The sequence below is a fragment of the Rhinopithecus roxellana genome, chromosome 4, assembly GCF_007565055.1.
Source record: "Rhinopithecus roxellana isolate Shanxi Qingling chromosome 4, ASM756505v1, whole genome shotgun sequence".
NCBI lineage: Eukaryota > Metazoa > Chordata > Mammalia > Primates > Cercopithecidae > Rhinopithecus > Rhinopithecus roxellana.
Genome location: NC_044552.1, coordinates 97,693,961 through 97,718,639, shown reverse-complemented (window position 1 = coordinate 97,718,639; position 24,679 = coordinate 97,693,961). Strand labels below are relative to the sequence as shown.

Here is a 24,679-nt window from a genome sequence, read left to right as displayed (position 1 = left end):
TCTTAAAAAATTGTGTACAAATGTTCAAAAATGGACTGTGGTCGGTGGCTGTGTTGCTCCCTGATAAAGGTACGTGGTTGTTGGCTGCAACCTCTGGGCTGGGATGATTCACATTCCTAGCGGAGGCAGGGGAACCCAGCTGGAGCTGTGGCCAGTACAGTAGTAGCAGCTGGACTGATTTGCTGCCATGGGATTCACAGGCCATTATGTTTTGCAAGCCATGAAGCATATGGAACCTCAAGTAAAACAAGTTTTTCAACGTCTACCAAAATCTGCCTTCAGTGGTGGCTATTACAGAGGTGGGTTTGAATTAAAAATGACAAAACAGAAGGCAGCATCAATACTAGGTCTAAGGCCTACTGCCAATAAAGGGGAAGTATGAGATGCTCATTAATGAATGATGCTCTTAAACAATCCAAGTAAAAGAGGATCTCCCTACACAGCAGCCAAAAGCAGAGAAGCTAAAGATTTACTAGAAAGTCGGCCGGGCGCGGTGGCTCACGCCTGTAATCCCAGCACTTTGGGAGGCTGAGGCGGGTGGATCATGAGGTCAGGAGATCAAGACCATCCTGGCTAACATGGTGAAACCCCGTCTCTACTAAAAATAAAAATAAAAAATTAGCTGGGTGTGATGGCAGGCGCCTGTAGTCCCAGCTACTCAGGAGACTGAGCAGGAGAATGACATGAACCCAGGAGGCAGAGCTTGCAGTGAGCCAAGATAGCACCACTGTACTCCAGCCTGGGCGACAGAGCGAGACTCCATCTCAAAAAAAAAAAAGGGGGGGACTGGGCGCGGTGGCTCAAGCCTGTAATCCCAGCACATTGGGAAGCCGAGACGGGCGGATCACGAGGTCAGGAGATCGAGACCATCCTGGCTAACACAGTGAAACCCCGTCTCTACTAAAAAATACAAAAAACTAGCCGGGCGAGGTGGCGGGCGCCTGTAATCCCAGCTACTCGGGAGGCTGGGGCAGGAGAATGGCGTAAACCCGGGAGGCGGAGGTTGCAGTGAGCTGAGGTCCGGCCACTGCACTCCAGCCTGGGCGAGAGAGCGAGACTCCGTCTCAAAAAAAAAGGAAGATTGCCGGGCGCGGTGGCTCAAGCCTGTAATCCCAGCACTTTGGGAGGCCGAGACGGGCGGATCACAAGGTCAGGAGATCGAGACCATCCTGGCTAACACAGTGAAACCCCGTCTCTACTAAAAATACAAAAACTAGCCGGGCGAAGTGGCGGGCGCCTGTAGTCCCAGCTACTCGGGAGGCTGAGGCAGGAGAATGGCGTAAACCCGGGAGGCGGAGCTTGCAGTGAGCTGAGATCCGGCCACTGCACTCCAGCCCCGGCAACAGAGTGAGACTCTGCATCAAAAAAAAAAAAAAAAAAAAAAAGGAAGATTTACTAGAAAGTCAAGTTAAAAAGTGAAGTAGGCCGGGCGCAGTGGCTCATGCCTGTAATCCCAGCACTTTAAGAGGCCGAGACAGGTGGATCACCTGAGGTTGGGAGTTCGAGACCAGCCTGACCAACATGGAGAAACCCCATCTCTACTAAAAAGACAAAATTAGCCATGTGTGGTGGTGATCCCACCTACTTGGGAGGCTGAGGCAGGAGAATCGCTTGAACCTGGGAGGCGGAGGTTGCGGTGAGCCTAGATGGCGCCATTACACTCTGGCCCAGGCAATAAGAGCGAAACTCTGTCTCAAAAAAAAAAAAAAAAAGTGAAGCAAATGTATGACGAATTTTAAGTTCATATGAGTTTATGTATGAGTAGCAAGTTTTTATAACAAAATGCCTGAGTTAAAATTTTTGAAAATAATTTAGCAGGAGCTAAAAATAAAAAAATGCAATTGACTGTAGTGATGACTGCATATATTGATAAAAATACTAAAACCACTGAATTGTACTTTTACAATACATAAACTATCTCAATAAAGCCCTATTTAAAATGCGTGCATATTAATGTACTTGTGTGTATACTCTGATGTGTGCAAGAGTGAGAAAAGACATTTGGGAGAAAACATACCAAAATATTAATACCAGCTATCTTTGGAGGGTATGGTTTCAGGGTGGAGAAGACCTTTAGCTTCCTACCATTCTGTATTGTTGAATGTTATTTGAATATATCACTTCTGGAACTAAAAGAAGAAAAGGGGAAATAGGTATTATACTATTGGGACATTATTTTCCTCACAGGGATACAGTGAGAATAAAGTAGTTCTTGGAGAGGAAGAAAAGTCTAAAAGCAAATACAAGATGTTACCTTTAAGCATTTCTAGATATAGTTTTTAACTAAAATGTGTAAGAGCAGAACTATTTTGGTCCCTCATTCTGCTGTATGGCCGCATGACTGGTCACATACATACAGTACCTTACACACGGACTATGTCTTTGAAAAGGAAGTGCATGCTCCAGCACAACAATCCATCTGCTATTCTTCATAAAGGCTGTGACTGGGTCCACCCACTATTGCTCTTACCAATCAAAAGACAGACAGCACTGATGTGGGACACGTGCACAGCACAAACCAGCAGCAAATGCAAAACTGAAAACAAGAAATTAATCTAAAATGCAATCCAAATAAACTGTACACTTAAAAATAGCAAAGTTGGGCCAGGGGGCAGTGGCTCACACCTGCAATTCCAACACTTTGGGAGGCCAAGGCAGGTGGATCACCTAAGGTCAGGAGTTCGAGACCAGCTGGCCAACATGGTGAAATCCCCACCTCTACTAAAAATACAAAATTAGCCAGGTGTAGTGGCACATGCCCGTGATGCCAGCTACTTTGGAGGCTGAGGCAGGAGAATCACTTGAACCTGGGAGGTGGAAGTTGCAGTGAGCCATTGCATTCCAGCCTGGACAACAAGAACGAAACTCCGTCTCCAAAAAAAAAAAAAAAATAGTAAAGGTGATCAATTTTATGCATTTTCCTACCACAACGGGAAAAAAGTATATACACATTTTTAAGAATGAAACTTAAATTTTGTTAAAAACTTGAGCTTATTTGTGATATATGTTTAGTTTTCAATCTGGTTCCAGGACAGAGCTCCAGGAATTGTAATTTCCAATGCAGTAAGAGCTATTCTTTTGTTATTCAACCCCCTTTCAATCACACCTGAGTTTCTGTTAATGAGGTGACAATGGGAAAGTCCCTAAGGAGGGGGCGGGCACAGGTTGGTTGCCAGGAGAACCAACCAAGTGATAATAGAGTTAAAACTTTCAGCCCAACTGCCAGAGAGGAGAGAGGGGATGAAGGTTAAGATGATCTCCAATGGTCAAAGATATAATCAATCATGCCTTCCTAACGAAATATCCATTAAAAAAAAAAAAACCAGCCGGGTGCAGTGGCTCACACCTGTAATCCCAGCACTTTAGGAGGCCTAGACGGGTGGATCACCTGAGGTCAGGAGTGCGAAACCAGCCTGACCAACATGGAGAAACCCCGTTCTACTAAAACTACAAAATTAGCCAGGCGTGGTGGCACATGCCTGTAATCCCAGCTACTCAGGAGGCTGAGAGAGGAGAATCACTTGAACCTGGGAGGCGGAGGTTGCAGTGACCTGAGATCGTGCCATTGAAGTCCAGCCTGAGCAACAAGAGAGAAACTCTGTCTCAAAACAACAACAACAAAAATAAATGGGGTTCCGAGAGCTTTCAGGGTGGTAAACAAATGGAGGTGCTGAGAGGGTGCTGCAGCTGGCGGGGGGCATAGATGCTTACTGTCCCCTTCCCCCATGCCTTGTCCTGTGCATCTAACTGGCTCTTCCTGAGTTGTATCCTTTTCTAATACACTTATAATCTGGTAAAGAAACTGTTTTCCTGAGTTCTGTGAGCCATTTTAGCAAATAATCAAACCTGAAGAGGTGGGTCAAGGAAGTCTCTGATTTACAGCCTTTTGGTCAGACGCATATATGATAACCTAGACTTGAGATTGGTGTCTAGAGAGGGGGTGTGCAGGGGAGGAATGGGTGAGATACTCTTGTGGGACTGAATCCTTAACCTGTGGGGTCTGTACTAACTCCAGATAGATAATCTCAGAGTTGAACTGAATTGTAGGGTACCAAACTGGTGTCAGAGAATTGATAGATACAGGTCATACATCTGGTATTAGAAGTGATGTGTTCTGCAAATGTAGAGGAAAAGGAACTGTTTTTCCTTCTTTACTAGTCCAGGATACTTCTGTGTACTGCAGACACGATTCACAGCAGGTGCTGGTCAAGTCAGTATAGGTAAAACTTAGAAATAATGTTACACTCTGACATAACATTAAAGGAAAATAATCTCTGGGTGTGGTGGCCCATGCCTGTAATCCCAGCACTTTGGGAGGCCGAGGCGGGCAGATCACTTGAGGCCAGGAGTTCAAGACTGGCATGGACAACATGGTGAAAACCCAAAAAAATACAAAAGTTAGGCCAGGCACAGTGGCTCATACCTATAATCCCAGCAATTTGGGAGGCTGAGGTAGGCGGATCGCGAGGTCAGGAGTTCAAGACCAGCCTGGCCAACATAGTGAAACCCCACCTCTACTAAAAATACAAAAATTAGCCAGGTGTGGTGGCACCCACCTGTAGTCCCAGCTACTTGGAGTGGGGGTGAGGTGGGAGAATCGCTTAACCCGGGAGGCAGAGGTTGCAGTGAGCCAAGACCACGCCACTACACTCCAGCCTAGGTGACAGAGTGAGACAAAAGAAAAGAAAGAAAAGAAAAGAAAACACAAAAATTAGCGGGGCGTGATGGTGGGACCCGGGAGGCGGAGGTTGCAATGAGCCAAGATTGTGCCACTGCACTCCAGACTGGGCGACAGAGTGAGACCCTGTCTCAGGAAAAAAAAAAAAAAAATCAGCCAGGCATAGTGATGTGCATCTGTAGTCCCAGCTATTCAGGAGACTGAGGCACAAGAATCACTTGAACCCAGGAGGAGGAGGTTGCAGTGAGGCAAGATCATGCCACTGCACTCCAGCCTGGGCGACAGAGTGAGACTGCTTCAAAAAGAAAAAAAAAGAAAATAATCAACACATGATGTGTCACTCTAACCTTCTGAAACTGTCTCCAAAGCTATAGCTGAGGGAATTTGGGAGCACAAGTTTAATCAAGGTGAAAAGAAAGCAAGGAACAAACTGCATAATTTTTTATAAGACAGAACTTTGATACCTGACATATCGGAATAGAGAAAGCCAGGAATGTTCTCAGAGTCCTGATCTTTACTTGGCTGTATATTTTCTAGTTCCATGAAACCAGGTCCATTTTTTTCTCATCCCCTTTTAGAAAAGCTCATACCAACAGCGTTTTCCCCCAAGTCTTCATTTCTTATTTCCTCATTCAAGGACCGGATTAGATATCATACTTCCAAGAAAGCCAAAGTGTATTTATTGTACAGATGAAGACTAATAAATTAAACATTGGATACAAGAAATGTCCTGTTGGCTGGGCACAGTAGCTCACGCCTGTAATCCCAGCACTTTGCGAGGCTGAGGCAGGCAGATCACGAGATCAAGAGATTGAGACCATCCTGGCCAACATGGTGAAACCCCCGTCTCTACTAAAAATACAAAAATCAGCTGGGCGTGGTGGTGGGCGCCTGTAGTCCTGGCTACTTAGGAGGCTGAGGCAGGAGAATCAGTTGAACCCAGGAGGGAGGCGGAGGTTGGAGTGAGCAGAGGTCATGCCACTGCACTCCAGCCTGGTGATAGAGCGGGACTCCGTCTCAAAAAAAAAAAAAAAAAGAAGAAGAAGAAGAAGAAAGAAATGTCCTATTAGTATACAGAATATTAATCATTTTTAGAGCGAAAGTTTTAAAAATCTTCTCAATTTAAAAACCCCTGACACTCAGTTTTGCTGCCTCTTTTGACTATGCCTCACAAACCATATTTTACTATCACTTTAAAAGTCACATTAAAACCCAGCTCTAACACAGCTCTTAGTATACTAATTCAGATAAATTCATAGAATTTGGAAGGGATACTACAGCTCTTCTAATCCACTCCTTCAGCTGCTCTAGTAAGCAAGGAATCTTTCCCATTAGAGGTGGATGCTATAAGAACCTCAGTTAAACCTCATTTACTCCGCTGTATATGCATGTCTTGCCACATGATACAATCCTTGAGAGCATTGGGTACATATCCTGACCATCTTTCCAGGTCTGTTCTGATGGCCAAGATTTAAGAGAAAACTAGTAAACGCTCACTAAACTGAGCTGGATAAATGGCTTCTGCTGTGACTCTTTTTATAAAACAATACTATTTATCTCTCTCCTTTCTGTATTTCTGTTTTCCCTTTTCAGCTCAGACTCCCTTACATCCCAGGCAACAGTAGGTTCTATCACCTCAAGGAGAAATGTGAATAATAAAATTGCTACTCACGGGAGGACATCAGGATGGTTACCGATGAGTTTGCTCATCGACACACAGAGCCGTTCATGCAGATCATGGTTGATTTGGCCTCCAGCTTTAATGGCTTCGGCATTCCTTTCCAGCAAATCCAAAAGGAGAGGGCGAAGCTGGCGACCAACCAGCACAGTACAGTCCTTATCCAAGAGCAACTGTGCTAAGGTACTCAGGACACACTGGCGATCTTGAGATGTCCACACCTGAGAAAGGCAAAACAAAACATCTTTCATTTTTTTTTTGGAGACAGAGTCCTGCTCCATCTCCCAGGCTGGAGTGCAGTGGCGTGATTTTGGCTCACTGCAACCTCCACCTCCCAGGTTCAAGTGATTCTCAGGCCTTAGCCTCCCATGAGTAGCTGGGATTACAGGCACCTACCACATCAGGCTAAGTTTTGTAATTTTTTTTTTTCTTTTTTTAGTAGAGACGGGGATTTCACCATGTTGGCCAGGCTGGTCTCAAACTCCTGACCACAGGTGATCCAACTGCCTCGGCCTCGCAAAGTGCTGGGATTACAGGCATGAGTCACCATGCCTCGCCCAAAATATCTATGTAAATAATACTCATCTGCACTGTTGTAGGAAAGCAGAGAAGAGTCCTGGGGTGGAACTAAAATGTCCAATTTCCAGACTTCATAAGTGAGATTCTATTATAAAATACTGTAGAAATTTTTTTCAATAGAGGATTAGAGTTAATATAAAGGTTGTTACCAATAAGTTTCAGTACACTGGAGTTTGAGGTACAGGGACTAATACCTGGATTCCATTTAAAAGCTACACGACTTCTCTGAAAAATAATCTATATGCTGGGGTTTCAACAATCTCCAGGGAATCCAAAACCCCAAAATTCCCCCAGCTCTTTTAACTCTTGGAAGAAAAAAATGGAATTCTGCAGTTAGTAGACAAAACTTCCAACTCCTGAGGAAAGGACAGAGGTAAAAAATTAATTCCTGGGAGTGAATGAGGATATCCATATCAAGCTGATCAAGGCATCAGCCTCTAATAAACAAACAAAAAACAGATCCAAAGTAGACAGCAACACTTTGATATGGGAGATGAAATAGAATACAAAATTCTAGTGCCAGGGTTCAGAATGTAGGTAAGCATAGAAAGGAAAACTGAAAACTGTATAAAAGGCATTATATTGCTCGTGTATATACAGGTCTGCACAACCCTTTCTGCTCAGCAATGTAACAGCAGTTTTAAAACGGGAAGGGCCGGACGCGGTGGCTCAGGCCTGTAATCCCAGCACTTTGGGAGGCCGAGACGGGCGGATCACGATCGAGACCATCCTGGCTATCACGGTGAAACCCCGTCTCTACTAAAAAAAACAAAAAACTAGCCGGGCGAGGTGGCGGCCGCCTGTAGTCCCAGCTACTCAGGAGACTGAGGCAGGAGAATGGAGTAAGAAACCCGGGAGGCGGAGCTTGCAGTGAGCTGAGAGCTGGCCACTGCAGTCCAGCCTGGGCGGCAGAGCGAGACTCCATCTCAAAAAAAAAAAAAAAAAAAAAAAAATACAAAAAACTAGCCGGGCGACGTGGCGGGTGCCTGTAGTCCCAGCTACTCGGGAGGCTGAGGCAGGAGAATGGCGTAAACCCAGGAGGCGGGGCTTGCAGTGAGCTGAGATCCGGCCACAGCACTCCAGCCTGGGCGGCAGAGCGCGACTCCGTCTCAAAAAAAAAAAAAAAAATAAAACGGGGACATGCCCTTTGACCTTACAAGTCCCAAGCTATGAGTTTCTCCTGAAAAGTTTCACCCCAGGCCATATGTGGTGGCTCATGCTTGTAATCTCAGCACTTTGGAAGGCCGAAGCAGACAGATCCCTTAAGCTGACGAGTTCAAGACCAGCCTGGACAACATGGTGAAACCCCATTGCTACAAAAAGTACAAAAATTAGCCAGGCTTGGTGGCACGTGCCTGTAGTCCCAGCTCCTCAGGCGGCTGAAGTGGGAGGATTGCTTGAGCTTGGGAGGTCGAGGTTGCAGTGAGCTGAGATCATGCCACTGCACTCCAGCCTGGGTGACACAGTTAAGGCTCTGTCTCCAAAAAAAAAAAAAAAAAAGGGCCGGGCGCGGTGGCTCACGCCTGTAATCCCAGCACTTTGGGAGGCCGAGACGGGCGGATCACAAGGTCAGGAGATCAAGACCATGGTGAAACCCCGTCTCTACTAAAAAAAAAAATACAAAAAATTAGCCGGGCGCGGTGGCGCGGGCGCCTGTAGTCCCAGCTACTCAGGAGGCTGAGGCAGGAGAATGGCGTGAACCCGGGAGGCGGAGCTTGCAGTGAGCCGAGATAGCGCCACTGCACTCCAGCCTGGGCGACAGAGCGAGACTCCGTCTCAAAAAAAAAAAAAAAAAAAAAGAAAGAAAGAAAGAAAGAAAAAGAAAAGAAAAAAAAGGAAAAAAGGAGGAGGAGGAGGAGGCTCATCCTAGTCACCTATATAAGTGCACCTTGAACACAACCTAAATGTCATACAAAAAATTTAACGAGTTTTGCCAAAATTATCACCCAGAAAGTCACCTTACACCTGAGCTCTTACAAAGTCTTCCAATTATAGAGCATTCTCTCATAAAAACATTTGATTCTGATCAAAGCACTGATTAGGGAAAAATGTTACCTTGAAACAATTTCTTTCAGTCTTAGTTCTGTCCTTTATAGGAGGCTAACTGAAGGATTCCATAAAAATGGAGGCAAAGAAATTTAACAGATTTGGTCATGATAGGAGCAAAACCTCACATTTTCAACTGCTGCATTTCCGCATAAACAAGCCCTCTAAAGATACCTTTTTTTTTTTTTTTTTTTCTGAGACAAGGTGTTGGTCTGTTGCCCGTACTGAAGTATGGTGGTAAAATCACAGCTCACTGCAGGCGCACCCTCCCAAACTCAAGCAATCCTCCCAATTGAGCCCCCTAAGTATCTGGGATTACAGGTGTGCCACCACACCCAGCTGATATTTTTTATTTTTGTAGAGACGGGGGTCTCACTATGTTGCCCAGGCTAATCTCAAACTCCTGAGCTCAATCCTCCTGCCTTGCCCTCTCAAAGTGCTGCGATTACAAGTGTGAGTCACTATGCCCGGCCCCATTTTTTAAATAATAAAGTAAGTTACATTGCAGAGGAAACAAACATATCCAAAGAAAACTGGTCAGGCATGGTGGTACTTTGGGAGGCCCATGTGAGATGATCACTTGAGGCCAGGAGTTGGAGACCAACCTGGGCAATGTGGCAAGATGTCATCCCTTCAAAAAAATATAAATAAATAAATAATTAGCTGGTGTGACCAGGAGCGGTGGCTTTAGGAGTAAACCCAGCACTTTAGGAGGCGGTGGTGTATCACTTGAGGTCAGGAGTTTGAGACCAGCCTGGCCAACATGGTGAAACTTTGTCTCTACCAAAAATACAAAAAATTAGCCAGGTGTGGTGGCAGGTATCTGTAATCCCAGCTACTTGGGAGGCTGGGGCAGGAAAATGGCTTGAACCCAGGAGGCAGAGGTTGCAGTGAACTGAGAACGTGCCACTACATTCCAGCCCCGGCAACAGATAAGACCAAGACTCCATCTCAATAAAAAAAATTTTTTTTTAATTATTTTTTTTTTCTTAATCAGCTGGTAATAATGTGCATCTATAGTGCCAGCTACTCTGGAGAGTGAGGAGAGGATCACCTCAGCCTAGGAGTTCGAGGCTGCAGTGAGCCATGATCGTGCCCACTGCACTGCAGCCTGGGTAACAGAATGAGACTCTGTCTCTAAAAATAAAATACATAAAATATAAATTTCATTCCCCAATAATTTTAAATATAAAAATGTAACTCATCTTTATATATTGACCTGTGATCAATGAAATTCTTTATTTTGAAGATTCCTTAAGACTTTCTACATACAAAATCCTGTCTTAAGCAAACATTGTTTCGTTTCTTATTTATTTTTACTTTTGGAGACAGGGTGTCCGTCACCCAGGCTGGAGTATTTCGATATCAGCTCACTGCAGCCTCGACTTCCCAGACTCAAGTGATCCTCCCGCCTCAACTTCCCAAGTAGCTGGGTCTACAGGCACGCACAACCATGCCTGGCTAATTTCTGTATTTTCAGTAGAGTCAGGGTTTTACTACATTGCCCAGGTTGATCTTGAACTCCTGGGCTCAAGAGATCCACCTACCTCAGCCCCCAAAGTGCTGGGATTACAGGCATGCACCACCACACAACGGGGTTTAGAGTTTTTCTCACCATTTGAAAGATGTTTCATTGTGTTGCTTCTGTTAAGAAACCAAGAGTTGGCCGGGCGCGGTGGCTCAAGCCTGTAATCCCAGCACTTTGGGAGGCCGAGACGGGCGGATCACGAGGTCAGGAGATCGAGACCATCCTGGCTAACACGGTGAAGCCCCGTCTCTACTAAAAAATACAAAAAACTAGCTGGGCGAGGTGGCGGGCACCTGTAGTACCAGCTACACGGGAGGCTGAGGCAAGGAGAATGGCGTACACCTGGGAGGCGGGGCTTGCAGTGAGCTAAGATCCGGCCACTGCACTCCAGCCTGGGCGAAAGAGCGAGACTCCGTCTCAAAAAAAAAAAAAAAGAAAAGAAAAAAGAAACCAAGAGTCACTTTTATCTTTGCTCCTCTACAAGTTAAGTGTCTTCTGGAAATTTTTAAGATGTTATTACTTGTTTCTTAGCAACTTGATTATGCTGTGGCTTGGTGTGGTTTTGTGTTTATCAGATTTAAGATTACGAGTTTTTGGGATCTATGAATTATTTTTCATCAACTTTAGAAATTTTGAGATTATCTTTTTATATTTCTACTGTTTCTCTTCTCTCCCTCCTCCTGTAACTCCAATTCACATACAGTAGACTAGTTGATAATGCCTCCTCATAGATCACTGAAGCATTTTTATTCTGGCTTTTTCCCAACCTGTTTAAGCCTAGATAATTTCTATTGCCGTATCTTGTAATCCAATGTTCATTTCTTGTGAACTGTCTAATCTTCGACAAGGCCTATCCAGTAAAATATTCCTTGCTAAGATTGCATTTTTTGGTTTCACTTGGTTTTTTCCATAGCTTAAATTTCTCTCATTATGTTTACGTCTTCCTTCAAGTCCCTGCACACACAATTACTTTTTTTTCATGTTTTTGAGAGTGATAGGGTCTCACTTTGTTGCCGAGGCTCAGACTGATCACAAACTCCTGGCCTGAAGTGGTTCCTCTTGGCCCAGCCTATAATCACTTTTTTCTTTTTCTGAAAATTCATATCATCACTGTATAATCACTTTTTTAAGTCTTTGTTTATTAATTTAAATATCTTTATTATTTTGGAATCTGTTATAGTGACTGACTTTTCTCCTGGTAATGAGCCATCATTTTCCTTTTCCTATATCTAGTACTTTTTTTTTTTTTTGAGACGGAGTCTCGCTCTGTCGCCCAGGCGGAGTGCAGTGGCCAGATCTCAGCTCACTGCAAGCTCCGCCTCCCGGGTACACGCCATTCTCCTGCCTCAGCCTCCCGAGCAGCTGGGACTACAGGCTACAGGCGCCCACCACCACGCCCAGCTAGTTTTTTGTATTTTTTTAGTAGAGACGGGGTTTCACCGTGTTAGCCAGGATGGTCTCGATCTCCTGACCTCGTGATCCGCCCGTCTCGGCCTCCCAAAGTGCTGGGATTACAGGCTTGAGCCACCGTGCCCGGCCTCTAGTACTTTTTTAATCAGATGCTGAACGTTGTAGATATGTGTCTAGATTTTGCTCTCTTCCTTTGTTCTAGCAGGCAATTAATCAGCTTGTAGGTCAGCTTGATCCTTTCAAGACTTGTTTTTAAGTTTTCTTAGTATTGGTCTAGTAAGGCCTTTGAGGGCTGATTTAGCCCTAGAAAGTGGCCCTTCTGGGTTCCACACCTAATTATGCCAGTATACAACTTGGTCTTTCCACTCCAACTAGTAGGAGTTGAACATCTCCTACACAGAAAAACTCCAGTAGTTATTCTTTACATAGCTCACAAAATTTCCCTAAGAAAACACAGCTTGGCCGGGAGCGGTGGCTCAAACCTGTAATCCCAGCACTTTGGGAGGCCGAGACGGGCGGATCACAAGGTCAGGAGATCGAGACCACCCTGGCTAATACAGTGAAACCCCGTCTCTACCAAAGAATACAAAAACTAGCCGGGCGACAAGGCAGGGCGCCTGTAGTCCCAGCTACTTGGGAGGCTGAGGCAGGAGAATGGCGTAAACCCGGGAGGCGGAGCTTGCAGTGAGCTGAGATCCGGCCACCATACTCCAGCCTGGGCGACAGAGCCAGACTCTGTCTCAAAAAAAAAAAAAAAAAAAAAAAAAGAAAACACAGCTTTACATTCAGCCAGTACTCACCAGACCCCATATTTCTAGAGCTGTTCCCTCTACTATAACACCCTCCCCAGCATATTCCAACTACTGCCTCAACGCCGAGCTCTGTCTTCTCAGCTCAGTAGGACCACCACTGCTGAACTTCGTTCCTCCTCTGAGTCAGTGCTCCTGTAAGTGATTCCAGGTAGACAGCCGGAATCATTCTAGGGCTCGCCTTGTTTCCCATTGTTAGGAATCCCAATCCTATGCTACCTTTCATCCAATGTTTGAAAGTTTTTCATATGGATGTTTTTCCTGTTTTTCTAGTTGTTTTGGCAACAGGGCTAATCCAGTACCAGTTACTGTATCATGAACAAAAGAAGTATGTATATTTTACTCTTTCCTGTTACAGCACTAAACTTCATATATATATTTAAACCTTTGTATTTTATCTTCCCAGATTTATAGAGAAAAGACTATATATACAAGACTGAACATAGTGGCTCAGCACTTTGGGAGGCCAAGGCAGGCGGATCACTTGAGTCCACGAGTTCGATACCAGCCTGGGCAACATGGCAGAACCACATCTCTACAAAAAAATACAAAAGTTAGCCAGGCGTGGCTGGGGGCAGTGGCTCACTCCTATAATCCCAGAATTTTGGGAGGCCAAGGCGGGTGGATCACTTGAGGTCAGAAGTTCAAGACCAGCCTGACCAACATAGTGAAACACCATCTCCACTAAAGGTACAAAAATTAGCTGGGCATTGTGGCACATACTTGTAGTCCCAGCTACTCGGGAGGCTGAGGCAGGAGAATCACTTGAACCCAGGAAGCAGAGGGTGCAGTGAGTCAAGATCATGCCACTGCACTCAAGCCTGGGTGCCAGAGCAAGACTCCCTCTCGAAAAAATAAAATTAAATAAAATTAAATTAAATTAAAAAATAAAATAAAATAAAAAATTAGCCAGGCTTGGTGGTGTGTACCTGTAGTCCCTGCTACTCATGAGGCTAGAGTTGGGGGAAATTACCTGAGCCTGGAAGGTAGAGGTTGCAGTGAGCCATGATCGTACCAGCCTAGGCAACAGAGTGAAACTGTTTCATTAAAAAAAAAAAAAATTTAAGTTTGGAAGATTATATATCAAAACATTGATATGGGCAGTCCCTGACTGAATGTTTTTCTTACATGTATTAGTTTCCTAGAACTGTGGTAACAAAATATCACAAACTGACTTAAAAAAAAACAAGGCCAGGTACAGTGGCTCACGCCTATAATCCCAGCACTTTGGGAGGCTGAGGTGGGTGGGTCACTTGAGGTCAGGAGTTCGAGACCAGCCTGAGCAATATGGTGAAACTCCGTCTCTACTAAAAATACAAAAATTAGCCGGGCATGGTGGCGGGTGCCTGTAGTCCCAGCTACTCAAGAGGCTGAGGCAGAAGAATCGCTTGAACCTGGGAGGCAGAGGGTGCAATGAACTGAGATCATGCCACTGTACTTCAGCCTGGGCAACACAGTGAGACTCACTTTGTCTCAAAAAAAACAAAACAACAAAAAACAAACTAAAAAAATACAAATCTATTGTCTCACAATTCTAAAGTCTGGAAGTCCAAGATCAGGGTGTCAGCAAGGCCACATTCCTTTGAAACCTATAGGGGAGAATCCCTCCTTGCCTCTTCCTAGGTTCTGATTGTCATCATCAATCCCTGCTTTTCCTTGTCTTGCAGCTTTATTACTCCAATATGTGTTTCTGTCATCGCCATATGGCCATCTTCCCTTTATGTCTTTCTCTCATCTTTTTATAAGAACAGTCATATTGGGCTGGACGTGGTGGCTCACAGCTGTAATTCCAGCACTCTAGGAGGCTGAGGTGGGCAGATCACTTGAGGTTGGGAGTTCGAGACCAGCCTGGCCAATATAGTGAAACCCCATTTCCACTAAAAATACAAAAATTAGCTGCGCATGGTGGCACACGCCTATAATCCCAGCTGCTGAGGCAGGAGAATCACTAGAACCAAAGAGGCGGAGGTTGCAATGAGCCGCGATTGCACCACTGCACTCCAGCCTGGGCGAAAGAGAAACAGTCATATTGGATTAAGGCCCTATCTAATTATCTCATCTTGACTTTATTACATCTGCAAAGACCTCATTTCCAAATAGGGTCATATTCAGGTATTACAGGCTGGACTTCTACATATATTTTCGGCAGACACAATTTAACCCACAATACTGGTGGTGCTTTCCTGAATTTTTTTTTTTTTTTTTTTTTTTTTTTTTTTTTTTTTTTTTTTTGAGGCGGAGTCTCGCTCTGTCGCCCGGACTGGAGTGCAGTGGCCGGATCTCAGCTCACTGCAAGCTCCGCCTCCCGAGTTTACGCCATTCTCCTGCCTCAGCCTCCCGAGTAGCTGGGACTACAGGCGCCCGCCACCTCGCCCGGCTAGTTTTTGTATTTTTAGTAGAGACGGGGTTTCACCGTGTTAGCCAGGATGGTCTCGATCTCCTGACCTCGTGATCCGCCCGTCTCGGCCTCCCAAAGTGCTGGGATTACAGGCTTGAGCCACCGCGCCCGGCGCTTTCCTGAATTTTCCAAGTATTCTGCATGAATACTACTAGTTAATGCAGTTTAAAAAAAATAATAAATGTTGTGCTAAAACCCATGAAAGGGTAAATGCCAGGCTGGCAAGAAAAGGGACCAGCTAGGCTAGGATACCTGTGAGTATCTGGGGGATGAGTGGGGGTTATAGGAAAACTACATAATCGGCTTTCTCCTTCTGTTAAGCCCAGGGGCCTTTCTAGTCAAAGCATCTGTGACCATGTCAGTTGGCTTGCTGTTGTAGGAAATAAAAACAGAACAATGAATGCTAACAGATTTACTTTTTTTTTTTTTTTTTTTTGAGATAGAGTCTCACTCTGTCGCCAGGCTGGAGTGCAGTGGTACGATGTCGGTTCACTACAACCCCCGCCTCCCTCCCAGGTTCAACCGATTCTCCTACCTCAGTCTCCCAAGTAGCTTGGACTATAGGAGTGTGCCACCATACCCAGCTAATTTTTGTATTTTTAGTAGAGATGGGATTTCACCATGTTGGCCAGGATGGTCTCAGTATCTTGACCTCGTGATCCACCCACCTCGGCCTCCCAAAGTGCTGCGATTATAGGTGGGAGCCACTGCAAGCAGCCAGGATTTACTTCTTAAACCTGTGATTATTCCCTGAAACATTCTTAGGAAATCCTGCCTTTCTCCTTGGGAGACTGGGACCCACGGGAAAAGGGAAAGAACTGCATTCCTTCTGGCTACACCTTTGTATTTTCTCACTTCTGTTAATATTCTGTGAAGCTTAAATGGGTTTTATTTAGGTGGCTGGGATACAAGCAAGTATGAGGAAAGCAGAATAATGATGACTTAACAAATACAAGAAAATTTTTTTTTTTTCCCTGAGATAGGAGTCTTGCTCTGTTGCCTAGGCTGGAGTGCAGTGGCCTGATCTCAGCTTACTGCAACCTCCGCCTCCCGGGTTCAAGCAATTCTCCTGCCTCAGCCTCCTGAGTAGCTGGGATTACAGGCATGCACCACCACGCCCGGCTCATTTTTGTATTTTCAGAGAGACGGGGTTTCACATGTTGGCCAGGCTGGTCTCAAACTCCTGACCCCGTGACTCACCCACCTTGGCCTCCCAAAGTGCTGGGGTTACGGGCGTGAGCCACCGCGCCCAGCCAAGAAAAAAACATTTTTATCGGTCGGGTGTGGTTACTTATGCCTATAATCCTAGCACTTTGGGAGGCCGAGGCAGGTGGATTGTCTGAGCTCAGCCACCATGCCTGGCCAAGAAAAAACGTTTTTAAGGTGGCTCAGCTCTTCTCTTCCCACCAAAAATACCAAACGATTCCGTTCCTTAGATGTAACAAAATTCATCAATTCCCCAATAATTAGCCAACAAAAATAGAAGAGGAAAAAAACACTTCATATTTGTATGTCTGTATGCTTAACGTATTGAGCTTTTTACTATTTTGAGTAATGAAACTACTACATTGTCATATTCAACTGCTAATTGATCAGTTAGCCCTTCTCAAAGCAGAGTTAATTAAAAAGATAAGGCAGGTTTTTCTACCTCAGTGTTATTATTTATAATTACATGTATCAGCTGAAATGTGTATTTTCAGCTAAAGAGAAACAATTCCTAAACTACTCTATAAAACCTAAGCAATTAGGCTGGGTGCGGTGGCTCACACCTGCAATCCCAACACTTTGGTAGGACAAGGTGGGGGCATGGCTTGGGCCCAGGAGTTCAAGACCAGCCTGGGCAACATGGTGAGACTCCCCATCTCTAATAAAATATATATATATATATTTTTTGAGACGGAGTTTCGTTGTTGCTGCCCAGACTGGAGTGCAATGGTGCAATCTCGGCTCACCACATCCTCTGCCTCCTGGGTTCAAGACAGTCTCCTGCCTCAGCCACCCCAGTAGCTGGGATTACAGCATGCGCCACCACGCCTGGCTAATTTCGTATCTTTAGTAGAGAAGGGGTTTCTCCATGTTGGTCAGGCTGGTCTCAAACTACCAACCTCAGGTGATCTGCCCACCTTGGCCTCCCAAAGTCTGGTACAGGCGTGAGTCACCGTGCCTGGCCACAAAATTTTTTTTAGAAATTAGCCAGGCAAAGCTGGGTGCAGTGGCTCATGCCTGTAATCCCAGCACTTCGGGAGGTGGAGGCGAGAGGATCACATGAGGTCAGGAGTTCGAAAACAGCCTGGCCAACATGGCAAAACCCCATCTCTACTAAAAACACAAAAAATTAGCCGGGCATGGTGCCAGGTGCCTGTAATCCCAGCTACTTGGGAGGCTGAGGCAGAAGAATTGCTTGAACCCAGGAGGCGGAGGTTGAAGTGAGCCAAGATCACACCATTGCACTCCAGCCTGGGTGACAGAGCAAGACTCTGTCTCAAAAAAAAAAAAAAAAAAAGGAAATTAGCCAGGCATGGTATTGTGCACCTGTTGTCCCAGCTACTCAGAAGGCTGAGGTGGGAAGACCATTTGAGCCCAGGAGGTCAAGGCTGAAGTAAGCTATGATTGCATCACCGTACTCTAGCCTGGGCCATAAAGGGAGACCCTGTCTCGGACAGGGGAAGCATTAAAGCATCACCACTGTCATCATTTGCTTAAAACACTGAAAGGTAAAGGTATATTCTGCCAAAAATAAGTAAGTATGCCTGCAATCCCAGCATTTTTGGGTGGCCAAGGTGGGAGGACTGCTTGAGCCTAGGAGTTTGAGACCAGCCTGGGCAACACAGCAAGACTTTGTTTCTACCTAAGATTTAAAAAAAAAAAAAAAAATTTAGCCAGACATACAGCCAACTATATGCTTATAGTTTCAGCTACTGGAGGGGATGGGGAGGGTCCTGAAGTAAGATGATCAGTTGAACCTAGGATGTCAAGGCCACTGCTCTCCAGACCCTGTCTTAAAAAATAAAAAAGAAAGTGTAAACCAAAATTAAAATTATAAGCCCCCCAAACAACTGAATGAAGGTGAATCCTTCTCCTTTCAGCCAAGAGCGTTCCAAAGTAAACCTGAAACACTAGTTCATGCCATGCTGGGAATGGGTGGTCAGACACGCCTCATTATACACTCTTCCTTTTGGAATTCTGGCACAGCTGACCAGCATTAACATTAAAACAGAGACCTTAGGACTGACAAAACAGACTCGTAGCAATTAAGATACCAATATGACAGAGAGCAAACCCTGAAAGAAGCATTTCAGGAGTATTTTAATCCCCCCTCCTTTTTTTTTTTTTTTTTTTTTTTTGGTAGAGACAGAGTTTCCCTGCTATGTTGCCCAAGCTGCTCTCAAACTCCTGGGTTCAAACAATTCTCCTCCTTCAGCCTCCAACAGTGCTGTGATAACAGGCATGAGCCACCATGTCTCGCCCAAAATATACAGCTTTGACGTATTTTGAAATGGCCCTGAAAAGCTGTCTCTTTAAGTCTCATAAGAAACATTTAACATTTACAGTGCTTGGCTTCAGGCAGACATTGGGGGTGTTGAGGTCTAGTGGGCAGAGAAGACTCTTGGCCAGACAGATGGCTTCTCGTGGCAGGATGCGAGCGCCTCCATGCGCTGGAGATCTCTCCAGCACCAGGAGCAGCTGCTGGACAGCAAGGAGCTGCAGCCTATGGCCAGTCATCAGGAGATCTCCGCCAGGGCCCTGGGTTCTCTGTGCAGACAGTTCCAAATGAAGCTGCCCCTAAGAGCTGTCAACCTCAACCTCTGGGCAGGCACCTCCTGGAAACCCTAGAAACCAGAGTCAGGGCAGCAAGAGACTCCAGGTTGTAGCTCGCTCAGCTAAGAGCACCCAGCCATGTCACAGAGAATCCAGAAGTCCTGCCAAAGTAGCACCAAGTGGCTGGTGGAGACCCAGGTGAAGGCCAGGAGGAGGAAAATAGGGTTAAAAAAGGGAGGGCAGCGGCTCCCCAACTTGCAGCCTGAGCCAGAATATTAGGCTGTCCGGAGCTGCCCCTGACCACTCAGCCACAGACCCCCGTGCATCACCACCTCTCTACCTGAACGGGCTCACATGCCCACCCTCTACGGCAATGGAGGCAGGAGGCTGCCTTCCAGAGCCCCTGCTCCTCGACAGAGCTCCTCTGCTCTCCTAGCGAGTCTGATAGTGACCTAGAGGCTATGGGGGGGCAGGAATTCAGCATCTCCAGAAGCTGTCCCAAGAGCTGGATGAAGCCATTATAGCGGAAGAGAGTGGTGAAATGACACTCTCATTCATGATCAAGGAAGTGCCCTGCAGGAAACAAGCCCTGACTGACCACCAAAGCTTCATACCCAAGAATGTCTGTGCTTCCCCATGAGCTTCCTGGCAGAAGCTCCCAGGAGTCATCAGTACCCTGGGCCGCTGCTAACAAAGACCTGACTAGCAAGGGGCCCAGAGCCCCCCTGTTCCAGCCACATCTGGACCCATCAGTGACTGCCTGCCACAGCCTGAGAGTGTCTTGAGGAGACCTTGCAGAGGTAGGGAGTCCCCCAAGGGGACTCTTGGGCTTAGAAATTCATCCTATACTTGACCTTGAGCCTGGTATTTGCTTCATCTACAATGTGAAGAGCCGGCATCAGATGTTTGAGAGCTCTGAACTGTGTACCCATGTGCTTGGTTTTTGGGGAGTCATCCACAAAGTCACTCGCCCACTGTGTTTCCGGTGCCAAGGCTCTTGGGAACACCACTCTCAGCCCTGCTTTCCCTACCAGGGCTCTGGAGGAAGGCACAGGAGATAGTTCCAGACTTAAACCCTGGGCTCACAGGTACCTATTTATATGCTCTGGCAGAGCACTGTGGGTGTGCCAGGAGGGGTAGCCCTGTTCAAGAGCAATTCCTGCCCTTTGTAAATTATTTAAGAAACCTGCTTTGTCATTTTATTAGAAAGAAACCAGAGAGCATTGCTCTCTTATAATAAAAACTAGATAACACTGCTTTCTCATAATAAAGACTGTTTTGTGGCTGGGCACAGTGGCTCATGCCTATAATCCCAGCACTTTGGGAGGCTGAAGCTGGTGGATCACCTGAGGTCAGGAGTTCAAGACCAGCCTGGCTAACATGGTGAAACCCCATCTCTACTAAAAATACAAAAATTAGTCAGGCGCAGTGGCAGGCGCCTGTAATCCCAGGTACTCGGGAGGCTGAGGCAGGAGAACTGCTTGAACCCGGGAGGCAGAGGTTGCAGTGAGTTGCGATCGCGTCACCGCAGTCCAGCCTAGGTGTCAGAGCAAGGCTCCGTCTCCATTTGGGGGTGGGGGGAAAGGAGACTACATCTGGAGAAAAAAAAACATTTATAGGCTAGGCTTATAATCCCAGCACTTTGGGAGGCTGAGGTAAGTGGATCACTTGAGCCCAGGAGTTCCAGACCAGTCTGGACAACAGAGTAAGATCCTATCACTTTAAAAAATAATTTAAAAAAAATTTTTAAAGAAACATTTGCAAACTATTCTCTCTGAAACCTGTTACCTGGAGGCTTCATTTGCATAATATGAACCTTGGTCTCTACAACCCTTTTTCCCCCCCCTTAGATGGAGTCTCGCTCTGTTGCCCAGGCTGGAGTGCAGTGGTGCAATCTGGGCTCACTGCAAGCTCCGCCTCCCAGGTTCCCGCCATTCTCCTGCCTCAGCCTCCAGAGTAGCTGGGACTATAGGCACCCACCACCACGCCCGGCTAATTTTTTATATTTTTGGTAGAGACGGGGTTTCACCATGTTAGCCAGGATGATCTCGATCTCCTGACCTTGTGACCCACCTGCCTTGGTCTTCCAAAGTGCTGGGATTACAGGTGTGAGCCACTGCACCTGGCCTCCACACCCCTATCTTAACCCAGACACTCCATTCTATTGATTCCAGGGATTTAAATAAACTCTCAACCAATTGCCAGTCAGCAAATCTTTGAATCCACCTGTGACTTGGAAGACCGCCCCTCTCACCCTTCGAGTTGTCCCAGCTTTCCAGACCAAACCAATGTACGTCTTACATGTACTGATTGATGTCTTAGGTCTTCCTAAAATGTATAAAACCAAGCGGTAACCCGATCACCTTGGGCGTATGTTCTCGGGATCTCCTGGGGCTGTGTCATGAGCCATGGTCACTCACACTTAGCTCAGAATAAATCTCTTAAAATATTTTAGAGTTTGACACTTTCCATCGACAAAACTATCACAAATTGTGAGTACATTAATCTGTTCAATAAACATTTACTGCCTCCTGCATATCAGACACTGTACTGGACACTACAGCTACACAGTCCCCTTCTCTGGACATACTCTCAATCAACTACTGACAGATAGTTGAAACAAAGGTTAAGAGGAAGAGGAAAAGTCTTCCTGGGGAAAACCATTTCAAAAGCAGTCTTCCAGAACAAACAAGTTAACTGAGCAGGGCACAGAAGAGAGATGCAGCCTTCTAAGGAAAGGAAATGCAAAGTCAATGAGGCAAGTAATGGCAAGGAATGACCGAGACAATAAATAACAACAGAAGTTAACAATGGGAGGTGACTCCAGTCAACAACAGTAGAGGGTAACAACCTGCGGTCATTGCAGGCAGCTTAGTGTTGCTGAAATAGCAAGCCCTGAGCAGAGACTGAACAACCAGGCTGGGGCAGGATTTCTTTCTTAATTTTGCACCACTGCCATTTACGATGGATAACTCTGTTGTAGGGGGTTGTCCCATACATAACAGAATGCTTGGCGGCATCCCTGGCCTTGAGGCACTAGATGCTAGTAGCGCCCCATAATGAACCGTTGTGATAACCATAAAGGTCTCCAGATTTGTCCCTGGGAGCAAAATTGGCCCCACTCCCCAGAACAATTGGGCTGGAGATACATCAAAAAAATACTTTAGGGCAGGGCACCGTGGCTCGCGCCTGTAATCCCAGCACTTTGGGAGGCTGAGGTGGGTGGATCATCTGAGGTCAGGAGTTTGAGACCAGTCTGACCCACACAGTGATACCCTGTCTCTACTAAAAATGCAAAATATTAGCCAGGCATGGTGGCGCACGCTTGTAATCCCAGCTGCTCGGGAGGCTGAGACAGAAGAATCGCTTGAACCCGGGAGGTGGAGGTTGCAGTGAGCTGAGATGGTGGGCCATTGCACTCCACTCAGGACGACAGAGTGGGGCTCTGTCTCAAAAAAAAAAATTAATTAGCCACACCTGGGACCCAAGTACCTGGGACCACACACACCTGCTCCGTGGCTCACGCCTGTAATCCCAGCACTTTGGGAGGCCGAGGCGGGCGGATCACGAGGTCAAAAGATCGAGACCACCCTGGCCAACATGGTGAAACCCCGTATCTAACGAAAATACAAAAATTAGCTGGGCGTGGGAGCGTGCGCCTGTAATCCCAGCTACTCGGGAGGCTGAGGCAGGAGAATCGCTTGAACCCGGGAGGAGGAGGGTGCAGTGAGCCGAGATCGCGCCACTGCACTCCAGCCTGGCAACAGAGCGAGACTCTGTCTCAAAAAAAAAAAAAAAAAAAAAGTCTTCAACTCAGGTAGGAGTCAATGAGAAGGTTCTTAAAAGCCCGAAGACCCATTTCCCAGAAAACTCTAGTTAACCTCATAATTCGTACAGTTACAGTTAGTATTCGCTGTCTTGCTTTGTCCTTCAGCTGTTTTAAGTGTTTACGAACTGTCTCCAAAAATAGATGCAAATTTCCCTCATGGCAGACATCAACGAATTTATCCACTTTCTCACAGCGCCACACCGTTCCTTACGCACAGCAGGAATGCAATCAATATTTGTCAGTGGTTCACCCAAACTAACAGGAGTGGCTGGACTACGCACACTTAGGTAATACGTACATTTGTCAAAACCGCAGAAACGCAACCTCAATTTCAGAAAAACAAACCACATTCCTTTCGGAAGGCCACCTCTGCCACAAGCAGCCAAAGCGCATGCATAGGGGTGAGAGGCGGTGGGAAGAGTACTGGAAGGCTCCTCCAGAGAAAAACAAAAGACTCCTTCCAATCGCCTCAAACACGCTCGGAAACCTCCACGACCTGCGCCAGCCCAGAGGTGGGAGCCAGCTTGACCGGAGGCCGCACCACTCTCCCCTTAAAGCGGTGACTCTCGGCAGGGGAGCGCAGGAAGCTTACTAGTGGGGCGACCCAGTCGGTCCGGCGCTTTCCCTCTCCCTTCACGTCTTACCTGCTTGGCCAAGAACCTGCCCAACTCACTGCGGCTCTTCTCGTTCTTGGCTGCGATTAACTGCAGCGGCGCGGCTGCCACCTCCAGCAAGAAGTGCTCCATGACCCACGGCTCTCACCCCGAGCGGCCACCTGCGCTCCCTACTTCGCGGCCAGCGTCCCCAAGCCGCCGAAGTCCCAGTGCCCGAGCAGCCACCAACTACGCCCCCAGGAAAGGCGTCCTCCGCTCCAGCGCGGACACCAGGAGAGCTGCACCACACGTGGGTGAGCACACGGCGTTTGACGTCATCAGCTCGGGACGGCTACGCGGCGCCCTCCCGGCCTCTGCCTCTCAGCGGCGGAAACGCCGGTCTTCGCTGTCCCGCCTTTTCCGGGAGGGAAATGGAAGCAAAAATCTAGTTGGTTTGGATGCATCAGTGATGGGGGCTCGCGAATTCAGCACGTGGCGGAACAGAGCGAAGAGTGCGTTAGGCCGGGGAGGAAAGAGTGGGGGCGTGTGATTCTCAGCCCACCGTGCCTTCCTTCTGCCTGAACACAGGGAAAGATCAGATGTGAGAGAAAAGCTGATTCTCAGCCGGGCGCGGTGGCGCATGTCTTTATCCCAGCACTTTGGGAGGCGGAGGCGGGCAGATCATTTGAGGTTAGCAGTTCGAGACCAGCCTGGGCAACATAGTGAAACCCCCTTCTCTACTAAAAATACAAAAATTAGCCGGGCGTGGTGGCGCGCGCCTGTAGTCCCAGCTACTCGGGAGGCTGAGGCAGGGGAATCGCTTGAACCCGGGAGGCGGAGGTTACAAAAGTAAGCCGAGATCGTGCAACTGCACTCCAGCCGCGCGACAGAGCAGACTTTTCTGTCTCGAAAAAAGAAAAGAAAAGCTGATTCTACCCTTCTTGTTAGCGGTGGCAGTTACCCCGTGCGTAGGTAGGGGTCAGCAGTAATCTTAGTTCTTGCCTCCTCAGAAGAAAGAATTCCACGAAGGGCATGAGGCAGAATGAGAGACCTAGGCAAATTTCAGAGTAGAAAAATTTATCAAAAAGCTTTAGAACAGGACGGAAAGAAAAGGAGGAAAGTACAACTTGGAAGACGGCCAAGCAGGCGCCTTGAGAAACCAAGTGCGCAGCTTGACCTCTTGACTTGAGGTTTTATATGTTGGCATACTTTCGGGAACTTGCACTGCTTCTCCCCACTCCTGAGATCTTATTGGGAAGCTACTGATCAGTTTCAGGTGTTTTCTATTAGGAGACTGCCTTTCGCTGGCGCCGGTGAACGTTAGAGAAACAGTTAAGAACCGCCTGACCATCATTTCATTTGTCGCCCAATA

General features: G+C 46.7%; 1 protein-coding gene and 2 pseudogenes across 3 annotated transcripts in view; 2 read left to right on the top strand and 1 right to left on the bottom strand.

The window, feature by feature from the left end:
- The window catches only part of MDN1 (midasin AAA ATPase 1), a 188,307-nt gene extending 164,578 nt beyond the window's left edge, over positions 1-23,729 (bottom strand). For 2 of the 3 annotated variants that reach the window (XM_030928052.1, XM_030928051.1), the window contains exons 1-2: positions 23,359-23,729; positions 6,351-6,577 (exon numbers count right to left, since the gene is read on the bottom strand). In XM_030928052.1, coding sequence (XP_030783912.1) covers positions 6,351-6,577; positions 23,359-23,460 — 329 coding nt within the window. In that variant the 5' untranslated portion in view covers positions 23,461-23,729. The remainder of the gene's footprint in view (positions 1-6,350; positions 6,578-23,358) is intronic. The other variant, XM_030928050.1, reaches the window with a different exon arrangement.
- LOC104657911 lies at positions 31-5,372 on the top strand (annotated as a pseudogene).
- LOC104657910 lies at positions 18,778-19,525 on the top strand (annotated as a pseudogene).
- Positions 23,730-24,679: the final 950 nt, after the last annotated feature.